The sequence below is a fragment of the Erythrolamprus reginae genome, chromosome 7 (assembly GCF_031021105.1).
Source record: "Erythrolamprus reginae isolate rEryReg1 chromosome 7, rEryReg1.hap1, whole genome shotgun sequence".
NCBI classification, from domain to species: Eukaryota; Metazoa; Chordata; class Lepidosauria; order Squamata; family Dipsadidae; genus Erythrolamprus; species Erythrolamprus reginae.
In genome coordinates, this window is record NC_091956.1 from 26,074,614 (window position 1) to 26,086,809 (window position 12,196).

The window sequence follows — 12,196 nt, forward strand, 5'->3', positions numbered from 1 at the left end:
TGCTTGAAATCCAATGTCAAGTTTGAGTTTCACTTGTAGTGTCTGTGAAATATTGCCATCCAGACTGATAGAGGACTTACAAAAAGGTCGTGAACCATTGGCAGAGTTGTTGTAAGTTGGCAAACTATTTATGTGCACTTTGCTATAAAAGTGAGAATGGCATTGTGTGTTGTAGTCTGAGGCCCTCAGCACTTTTACTGAACTCATGTGGGCATTTCATTCTCTGCATAGTATTATCCATGTGGTTCTGGATGCTTATCACTTGATATCTCAATTCTTGTACAATGTAGATCCTGGCAGACCTATCTGTTTTTCTTTCTTTCCTTCTTTCTTTCTTTCCTTCCTTCCTTCCTTCCTTCCTTCCTTCCTTTCTCTTCTTTCCTCCCTCCCTTCTTTCCTTCCTTCTTTCCTTCATTTTGTGTTGTTGCCTGATGCAAACTATGAAATAACTCTAGGATATAGTATTTTACTAACTTGATCTACGATTTGTTGGGGGAAAGATCAAAAGCAACATGAGAAAATGTTATTTTACCAAAAGAGTAGTAGATCCTTGGAACAAACTTCCAGCAGACGTGGTTGGTAAATCCACAATAACTGAATTTAAACATGCCTGGGATAAACATATATCCATCCTAAGATAAAATACAGGAAATAGTATAAGGGCAGACTCGATGGACCAGGAGGTCTTTTTCTTCTATGTTTCTATGTTTCTATTTGTATTAGGCAGAAACACAAAAATAATAAACAAACAAATCCATGTAGTTTTAATTTGTTTTAATGGTGTTTTTTAATGTTTCAATTTATATTTTGTGCCAAATGGTATTATTTTTGGCTGATTTTTGTTCATAATAAACTAAATATGAAAGGAATTTCTAAGATTATAATGTTATCCCAGACTAGGATTAATGGGGCCTTTCTGAACTCTGCATGGTTTATTGCTGCTTTAATATGCCAGCTACAAGGACCTTGACAGGTTGGAAGTTATTATGATTGATATGTTTGCTTAACTAATATCACAAAAAAAAATCATAAAAACAGGTTTAGGCATGTAGCGATCCACTTTACGACTGTCATGACTATCATAAATGCCAGGGTCAATTGCCATTGTAAGTCGAGGACTACCTATATTGAAAGATAATGATCGCCAGCCCCAACACACTATTGTGTGGGCAACTGTATTTATTCAATGTATTAGTTAATTGTACTTGAATTTCTTTGAACAAGAAATTGCTGCAACAAACAGATATGAAATATATAATAATTCAAGATTTAACAACTACATTGTTCCAATAAGAAAGGATTAAATTTTTCCTGGTTGGGACATCCATTATAAAAAAAAAAGCAGGAAAATCTTTCTTAAGCATTCACTATTGATGACAATGGAAGATTTATCACAATGCTGCTTTAAAATAGTGGACAGACTCTCTTTCTAGAGCCCAATTACAATGGGTAATTTAATAGATAACAAATACATTATTCCACATCACTGCAGTTAAATATAAAGAGTAATTGTTTTGGAGGAATATAACACCAGTCTCCTCTTACAAGGGTAGAGATCCATACATATCATAAGTCCTTTTAATTTAAGATACGAACTGAGAAAAGCCTACGTTACAGTTATGTTTCTTTATGCAAATAGCTTTATTAATCGAAAAAGTAATTTATTTGATTATACAGTGGTGGGTTTCTACCAGTTCACTCTGGATTGGGCAAATCAATAACAGTTGTGACGGGAGGCTCCACTCACCTGTCCGAACATCTCTGTACTGGTAGTGAAGATAATTGAAACCCACTACTGCCAGCATCATGGCAGTAAGTCTGATTATTATGTAATTTATATATCTACCAGTCTTGTGAGCTGGTCAAGATAAGGAGCATATCCAGCAGCATTAGATCTAACTTCATTAGGAGGGCTCTAAGGGGAGAGAATAACTGATCTCTAAGGAAGATAGAAAAATTTGGCTCTGTCTACCTAAATGTGTAAACCCTCTGCATATGTTCTACAAAGATTTTTTTTGCACCCAAAGCAAGTAAAATCTTAACTAACATAACCTTGCATAATCTAAATTAGATGCAGTCTATTTCTAATCCGATGGTAGCATCAGAAGTCAAGTGAGGATTATATGCTATAATTTCAAGAATTTGGTTTGCATTTGTTCAAGGATTGAGACTTGTTCTTGTAAATAACCATATACCCAGTTAGCTGTTTCTGTTTTTCTGTTTATAAAAACTTTTGGGTCTTCCTGTTATCGTGTGGTGTGTGTCTTCCTGGACTAATTACCTTGTAATTACGGGCGGTTGAAACACACCTGCAGAACAGAATGTAGCTTTTTCTAAGCTTTTTTCCCCAGCCCTAATGAGGTTGTAATGATCTTAATGAGGTGCTAATGATCTTTCCAGCTCTTACCACTTGCAGGCTGTTTCATTATTATTCTCTTGGAAGGATGCTATTTCCAACCCTAACCAGGGGATAAAATAAGGTCATGAAGCTGATTAGACTAAGAAGGCTAGCCAAATGAATACCTGGTAAGCAGATTCCCCCTCCCCCATTTTCCTACCCCAAAACTAAGATGCATCTTATACTCCAGTGCATCTTATACTTCGAAAAATACAGTAAGTCAAAGTGCTATTGCTAGCGCTAACTGCTATTATAGTTAAAAACTCAGATAGCCTTCTGAAAACATATGAGTAAAATAAGAAACTGCTTCCAGTCATTTTGATTTGCTAGCTATTATAATTAATAAATAATATATATCCTCAAGATAGTAAGAGCTATACCTGTGATAGTGGTTCATATTTTCCAAAATCTAATATGTACAATCCTTACTTTCTATATGTACTGATTTTCCAAATACCTTGATTTTGCTTTTAAAAAAATCCTTCTTGTTCTAGTACTGAATTGTGGGCGGGGAAAGAACCTTAGCTGTAGCAACCGACATTATGGAATATCCTAGTTTCTTCAAAAACAAACTCTACATAAATGTATAAAAACTATAAGATGGAACCACGGTTTGAGATACACTGTTTCCCAGCATACACATAAGTGATGGGCTACTACGGGTACAGTCAGGTATGCAGAACCGCTAGAAAAATTTTGTCCCCCCCTCTTTTTTTCCTCTTCTGGGCTCTGGGTATGTTTTTCCTATCACATTAAATGAGATTGAATGTGTATAATTTTAGCAGAACTCTGGGTGCTTGTGTTTGTACATATACATACAGTTTATATAGTAGATAATGTATATTTTTGTGTACCTGTGTGTAATATGTATGTACACATATGGCATATATACATAGAATTAAATAGTATATTTTGGATGTTCAGTAATAGAAAATAGGTAGGGAAATTTTATCTCTTTGAGGCGAAGAGAGGGCAGGCACCCTGTGCCTAACCCAAACCCTTGACGTGAGTGACGTCAAGTTAGTCACCTTTAAGCCAGTCACATGACCTTTAAGCCAGCCCCCAGTCACATGATCATCAAGCCATTCCCACCTGGTCACATGGCCGACAAGCCACATCCACAAAATGAGCCACGCCCACAGCATGGTAGTAAAATTTTTTGCAGCCCTTCACTGATACACATACATATTAAAAGGGTTTTTTTTAGCTCACCCCAGCCTTTGGTTTTGCTCCAGAACCAGCCATTGGAATAGGAAATACTTTATCTCCACCATAGAGAAGAGGAGGTAGAGGAGGTGACGGTGATGGTATGTTCATTTGCTGGTTATTTAAAGTAAAGATGTCAACTGTGCCTCCAGGAAGTGATTCTGAACCCTTTAAAAGAGAAGTCAAATTCTTTAGGCTCTTGTGCTGTTAACTTTGCGGAATACATTAAAGCATATTCATTTCATTTCTCTACCTTATTGTATTAAACAGTGCTGCCTATACCTGCTGTTTGGTTACTGAAAAATTACTTTAAAGACCAAAGCTTTGGTATCCTACAAGAAGAAAAGAATAAATTTAGTTTTGTTCTGGAGCTTGGCATTTCAAAATTCTTTCTGGCATGTTTTCTCTCGGTAATTCCTGTGCATATCGTATTATATCTTCATCTTTTGTCTGTGGAAGCATTTGAAACCTTTTGTAACATCTGGAAATCTTTAACCAGTTGGAGTGACATCATCCGATGGAACCTCGTGCAGGTGAAGTCTCTTGTTGCATCTTCTTTTTCATTTAAAATGTGAACCAACATCTGATAAAATTCTTTTCCCCCCCAGGATTTAAGCCTTCTGCACTGTTTTCAAGGAAGACCACAAATCAACACACAGTCAATGCATACAATGAAGTCCCTTTGAATACAGAAGGACGTGAATACCACACTGTATATTGGGTTATTCGGGGTTCTTATGAAGTAGAATGGGCTAAAGGCCATTTCAAATTATGGGTATCGATGGATTTATATATATATATATTTGTTTTTGTAGATTTTCACGGGTATATGTATGTAGATTGTTCTGAGTTCGGGTTTTGCCCCGTGTAATATTTTGCATGTCTATGCGACGTTTCGATGAAATCAGATTCACCATCATCAGGCTGAAGTTGTAAGCTTACAGCAGCATGAAGATATATGTTTTTTATGTCGGATCACCCTGGTACATAAAAAACATATATCCCCTCCCTGGTACACAGCTGAAGGGATCAGGTTTGGTGGCTCAGCTGTTAATTCTCTGCCTTACAAGGCAGAAGCTGCAGGATCAAATCCCAGGAAAGGTGTGGCTAGCTGATGAGGCCAGAACAAGGCTGAAATGGTGCCATCCTAGTCTCCCTTAATTTTAAAAATTTCAGCAAAAAACATGTGATACATACAGAATATAGTTGTCGGCTATGAATAAATTAACTGCCTTAAAATGGCCCTGGGTTGTGAATGGGAGCTGTGACGTTCCTTCAATATACCAGGGTGATCCCACATAACACACACACACACACACACACACACACACACATATGATAATCAAATGCATGTTTCCAGCTGCATGAGGTAAGAAAAAAAAATTCTTATAGGAAATCATTCAAAAAATCTTGAAGTTTACAAATATTAGGTCATTTTCTTCCTGTTTAGTCTTAGCAATATGCATCTGTCATTCTTGCTTTACATATAAAGTTAATTTTCTTGGCAGGACTCTATAGTGAAAGATGTCATGTAAATGCTTGAAAAGACCCAATACTGTAAACAATTATTGTAGGCAGCAAAATCTCTGCAATACCATAGTTTCTGCAATCTAAAGAAATTCAATTTAATCAATTTAAATAGCACCTGACTCAATCCAATTCTTATAAATATTATTAAATATTATAGAAATAATTACTTATCCTTTTTCTATAATGCTTTGGGCACAATAAATCATGGTGGACTTATTTGGGGCCAGACACTGGAATTCTTTTTTAGAAAGGAAGGATTTTAAAGCAGCTCCTTGAACTTATTACAAACATGTAACTGATAAACTGAGGAAAGCTGCATCTATACTTCCAAAGCATTTCCAAGCTACGCCAACTACATCAGATTGTGTGATTGGTTTGACTTTAATTCCACTTTTAAAAATAGAGAAGCCCTGATAAGTTTGGAAAGACCAGACCAGATTTGGTCTAAGAGTCTTATCATTCCCCAGGCATGGAGAAACACCAAAGGTAGAAACAAAATCTAGGTCTGCCTTGTTGTCTCCAGAGGTCTGCAACCTTGGCAACCTTAAGACCTGTGGACTTCAATTTCCAGAAACTGGAAAGCTGGCTGAGGAATTCTGGAAATTGAAGTCCACAGGTCTTAAAATTGCCAAGGTTGCAGACCCCCTGTTCTAGGCTAGAACTTTCAGGAGGCACAATGAAAACAATAATTACATGCCTCTGGAAGACAAAGCTAGATCTAAGAAACAGAACAAGAAATCTATCTTGTTGTTTAGGTTCCAGAAATTGCAGATACTTGAGCTGAAAGGACAGCGAGAAAAAGAAAAAGAAGCAACAACAAAAAACGTGGCAATTAAATATAAACAACTGTGGGGGGAAATGGTTGAGCAACCAGACTTACACGGACGGGCTTTTGTGGTTGTGTCAATGTGCCAGAAGGCGACGAGCTTTCGCTGAGAGCATTTTCAATATCCTGGTCGAGCTGATCCAGTTTCAGAATGAGTAGTACCATGGAGTCCAGTCGTGACTGATCTTGGTCTCTGGCTTCCTGGGGATGAGAACACGCAGTTACAGAATCTGAAAGGGCACTTCTGGGAAGGAATAAAAAACTCTCTGTTCTCCAATTTAACAAAACAGGGTTGAATAATAGGCAACAAGCTCACATTTGGGGAGAAAAGGAGGAGGAGGAAAAGGGGTGGAGGGAGCCCTGTGCTGCATTCTTTCATCAATGCATTCTTCACTCCAAGCCTTGACTTCACCAAGAAATATTTTCCCTCCATTTTGCGTCTCTGGCTAGAACTAGATAGGAACTAAGCTAGCTTAGCTGAGACCAATTCCTGTAGCCCGAGGCCCCCTTTTCACCATTTCCCCCCTTGTTCTTTTTTTCAATTATTATTATTATTATTATTATTATTATTATTATTATTATTATTATTATTATTAATTGGATTTGTATGCCGCCCCTCTCCACAGACTCGGGGCGGCTAACAACAGTGGTAAAACAACATGAACAATCCAATTAATAAAAACAACTAAAAAACCCTTATTATAAAAAACCAAACATACACACAGACATACCATGCATAACTTGTAGTAGCCTAGGGGGAAAGGATAACTTAACTCCCCCATGCCTGGCGAGAAAGGTGGGTCTTAAGTAATTTGCGAAAGACAAGGAGGGTGGGGGCCGTTCTAATCTCTGGGGGGAGTTGGTTCCAGAGGGCCGAGGCCGCCACAGAGAAGGCTCTTCCCCTGGGGCCCGCCAAATGACATTGTTTGGTCGACGGGACCCGGAGAAGGCCAACTCTGTGGGGCCTTATCGGCCGTTGGGATGTATTCTGGCCCAATGCCATGTAGGGCTTTAAAGGTCATTACCAACACTTTGAATTGTGACCGGAAACCGATCGGCAGCGACCAAAGCAGTTTCTGTGCTGTAGCCGGGCCTATTATTATTATTATTATTATTATTATTATTATTATTATTATTATTATTAGTATTATTATTATTATTATTACTACTACTACTACTATTATTATTTAGATTTGTATGCCGCCCCTCTCCGAGGACTCGGAGCGGCTCATAGCAAGAAAAAATAGTACAAATTCAATATTAGTACAAATAGTACAAATAGTACAAATTCAATTATTTGGATTCTTAAATGTTGCTTTTAGCGTAGGATTTTATGTTGTCTATTTTGCATTTTTTATGCTGTAAGCCGTCCTGAGTCCCTTGGAGAAGGGCGGCACAGAAATCCAAATAATGACTGACTGACTGACTGACTGACTGACTGACTGACTGACTGACTGACTGACTGACTGAATAAATAAATAAATAAATAAATAAATAAATAAATAATAAAATAAAGAAAATAGACTGCAATTCGCCTGGTCCAATTCTATATGGGAATCATCCCACACAAAACATCCAGTAATAATTGCCCCAAACTTGACTGTAGAAAATACGATGTTAGCAACAGAGTAGTCAATACCTGGAACTCACTACCTGACTCTGTAATATCGTCAGCTAATCCCCAAAACTTTTCCCTTAGACTGTCCACTGTTGACCTCACCCAATTCCTAAGAGATCAGAAAGGGGCATGTATAAGTGCACCAGCGTGCCTACCATCTCTGTCCAATTGTTCCCTCTTACCAGTACCCATCTTATTTATATAAACAATATTGTAGCTATGTATATTACAAATACGTATTTGACAAATTAAATGAATGAATGAAAGAATAAATTTAAAAAAATCAATGCCAAGGTATAACTGATGAAGCCTTGAATCATAATTCAGCAGATAGATATTACAGTCCAAAAGGCCTATATTCAAGCTGTTGGTTATACCTTGTTACCTATAAAGGCCTACATTGCATGGGACCAGATTATTTATGGGACCGTCCTCTGTGTCACATGTCCTAGTTCACACAGAGTTGGCCTTCTCCAGGTCCTATCGGCCAAACAATGATGACTGAAGGGTCTGGGGGTAAGAGCCTTCTCTGTTGTGGCCCTGGTCCTCTTGAACCAACTCCCCCCTGGAGATTCGTACCACCCCCCACTCTCCTTGCCTCCTGAAAGGTGTTAAAACACATCTATGCTGGTAGGCCTGGAGCTGTGAATGATAGTTCAGCTCCAGACAGTAATATGAATGAGGGGTGATTGGTTGTTTTACATTGGGTTTTTACTTCTACTTTTCTTAATGTTTTTAACTGTATTGTACATTTTTTATCATTGTTTTATTTTATCCTGTAAGCTGCCCTGAGTCTGTGAGGAGAAGGGCAGCCTATAAATTTATGAGACCCTGTTTATTAAGATCAACCGAGACTTCATGCTGACCAGGAACATACCTATTGCAAGGATACATTATGCGTGATAATGAGGACATTGAAATATCATGGCATGGCTGCCATTCCGCTAGTCAAGCATTGCAAACCTGACATTAGTACAGGAGGATTAAAACCAAGCCAAGTTGGCCCAAGGTGTGAGAATCACCAGCCAGCCCAAAGTCAACCATCAGAATGCAGAACTGGAAAGCCCGCAAACTGAGGATCTGTTACCTAAACCATATACAAACATCTAATTGGGCATCGACTGATAACAGGAGGATGGCTGGGGAAAAGGAAAAGTTAATTGTATCATTTGCTCGCGAAATGCCAGACCCAGCCTCGATATTTATGTAACCACTGAAGCTTCAGTAAAGTATACTCTTGGTAACACAATGGGCCAGGAGTCTTTCTTTGCTAGAGTGGGATGATTGACATATTAACTTTCTTGCAAAGCCTCATTGGAAATATCTCAAAAACACCCTTTTGCTTCGATTGGTAAAATAAGCAGAGAACAAGGTAGGGAAACATATATAGCCTGGCCTCTGGAAATGCTGCCATCCAGTGACGGGCTGCCCATTGCTGGCACTACCAGTGTGCTTCCGGTGATGTGCCCATGCGTGCATGTCTGGTGTGTGCATGCTGGGGAAAGATTCAACTTCTGCGCATGCGCAGGAAGTGAAATCTCGTGCGAGGATGCTTTCATGCATGAGATTTCACCAATTTTTGGCGATTTCTTGGCTTCCATGCATGCGCAGAAGCAAAAATATGCCAAAAATTGACAAAACCTTTCATGCACAAGAGTCCTCATGCAAGTTTTCACTTCCCGCACATGCGCAGAAGCCGAATCTCACAAAGGTGCATGTATTGGGAATGCAGAGAGGGTGCACATCTCAATTTTTACAACTGGACCATCCATGCAGCAACCCACTACCACTGCCATCCCTTTTTTAGCTGCCATCATAGGATGCAACTGTATTTCCTTCTGAATAATATCTCACATCTGTTTCTACATGTACACATTCTCTCACCAGGGATTATCACCAAGGCGTGTATGTGTGTTCATAGCTGGCACATGCACATATGAGAAAATTCCTAAAAGTAATTTCCAGTTTAATTTCCACCCAGCACACTCCCAGTCAATCTGGATCAGAGCAGGCAGGCAAGCCGGCCACCCAGTGAAGCTAGCAAAAAATATAGCTTGGTGTTTATTTATCGGCAAACATCAAAAACAGTTTATTGCCAAAAAGGGAATAACAGCAACAGCAAAAAACACAAGCAAAAGTAGGGAAAGAGACATGAATAATAACAAGAGATAAAAAAGGAATTTAATATCAATTTCTAAAAAAAATCTATATATCCATAGAATAGAATAGAATAGAATAGAATAGAATGGAATGGAATGGAATGGAATAGAATAGAATAGAATTCTTTATTGGCCAAGTTTGATTGGACACACAAGGAATTTGTCTTGGTGCATATGCTCTCAGTATACATAAAAGAAAAGATACATTTGTTAAGAATCATGGGTGCAACAATTAATGATTGTCATAGGGGTCAAATAAGCAATGAGGAAACAATATTAATAAAAATCTTAAGGATACAAGCAACAAGTTACAATTATACAGTCCTAAGTGGGAGGAAATAGGTGATAGGAATGATGAGAAAAAACTAGTGGTAACAGTAGTGCAGACTTAGTAAATAGTTTGACAGTGTTGAGGGAATTATTTGTTTAGCAGAGTGATGGCATTTGGGGAAAAAGGCATTTGACAAAAAACAATTTATGTCAAACCTATGTCAAAAGGAAAGAGACACCGAAACAATACTGGAATATTTACAAAGTCCCACGGGGAGGTACAAAATTGGCAAGTTGGCATCGCACACCACCTGGAGACTACCATACAAGGACAAATCATGTATTGCAAAAATTACTTGTAGATGGAAGATATTTCCAATGCAATCTACTGGATTCCCTGCAGAGATTGAGCTTGTGACTATATAGGATAGATGGGGAAGATGCCAACCACCAAATTGCAAGAACACAAGTGAACAGTTAGATGAGATGAGCCAAACTCATTGGTACCTGATGTGATTCAGTCTGAGGCTCCTCAGGGAACGGCTTGAACTCTGCCGGCTCCATGCTCAGAGGCGGAGGACGAGGAACAGGAGGAGGAGGAGGACCAGGCAGACGGGGAAGAGGAATGTCAGGATGAGGAGGAGGGAGAATAGCCTGAGACCCCCGGGGGGGAGCTCTCCCCAGCGAGTAGCCTGGAGTCATTGGATGAGAATGCACAAGCCATCATAGATATGAGGCAGAGAAGGGCAGCACAACGAAGGGGACAATTAGCCAGGTATTTCCATCCCTAATAGGCAACAGCTGGGTTTGGGTGTGGTTCTCCTCAGAAAGGTTGAAAAGGCAGGCCCGCCCTTCCTGTATTGTGGAGAGTTATCTTTTGGGAGTCCTGTGACCTTGCTTTGATCCTTGGCGTCTCTGATTCTGGCTTGTGGCCTCAAAGGCTGAAAACTTGGGGGAGGCGTGGGTTTTATTATCTACAGTGGTGTGTGTGCCAGCAAGAAGCCTGTTGTATTGTCTGGCCGTCGTGACTCTTCTGTGAAGCTTCACAGCATTCCAGTTTGTAAGAACAGTTTTTGTTATCTGTGTTTGTTTTCAAAGATATAAAAGGACTTTGCTTTTTACCAGCGTGTCTGGCTACTCTTTTTAGTTGGTGTTGGCGTCTGGGGGAACCCAGACAGAACAGTACCCACACATTGTGACGAACAAGGACATACATTCAATTTCACAGCTACTTAGATTGTTGCCTGAGTAGGTACAAAAATAGCCAGGGAAGTGATTGAAGCCTGGAAAATGAGCACCTTGTCAGTCAATAGGAGTGCTGATTTACCACCATCTTATCAGGTACATCCGAGCTGAGGACTTGGCAGCTGAAGGAAACAACAGCCAATGACATAGTAGCCAGCCATCAATACCCCAATCAACCAATAAGAAGTCATGCCCAACCATATACCATATAAATATAACACATAAAATAGCCCAAAGCATGCTTTGGAGAGACCTTTCCTGAGAATGGGTTCTAGTACAAGTCTGAAAGCTTGGAAGGCTAAACCTCTGCTCCTGATGATAGCTCCAGATTAGATTCTAGAATTCCAAACTTTAAAGTATCAAGCTGCACATCATTTCATATAGAGCTGTGCAGCCTTTACTCAAAACATGGAGATAATAACTAAGATGATGCTAATGCCAATACAGGAGTAGTGGAGATTTCAATTTATCTTCATAGCCTGATTCCTCCAGGGTATAATTATCCACAGAGATAACTTTTAGTAAAACCTTCACTGCCTTGAAGGAGATAATGCATTTGGGGAAGGGAAATATTGAACTCGTGTTTTTCATTATATCATTTTTATGTACATTTTTTCTCTATTGGAGTCTTCGGAGAGGGGTGGCATACAAATCTAATAAATTCTTCTCCTTTTTCTTCTTCTTCTTCTTCTTCTTCTTCTTCTTCTTCTTCTTCTTCTTATTATTATTATTATTATTATTATTATTATTATTATTATTATTATTATGTCAATACAACACAGCAGACGAGATCACTATGCTGGATTTCGTATTTCATCACCAGTCGGGCGCTTCCCAAGCACCTAGGACTGCATGATGTAGCTGCGAATTTTGTTTGCCGATCCCAGTAAAGCGGCCTTTTGCAATTGACAGATGGAGATTTTGTCAATTCCGATGGTTTTCAA

General features: G+C 39.0%; 1 protein-coding gene across 1 annotated transcript in view; it reads right to left on the bottom strand.

Moving 5' to 3' along the window:
- Positions 1-12,196, bottom strand: part of DLC1 (DLC1 Rho GTPase activating protein) — a 395,627-nt gene that overhangs the window by 283,637 nt on the left and 99,794 nt on the right. Inside the window, 2 exon segments of the mRNA XM_070757246.1 lie at positions 3,611-3,772; positions 6,015-6,161. Of these exon segments, the coding sequence (XP_070613347.1) occupies positions 3,611-3,772; positions 6,015-6,161 (309 nt within the window).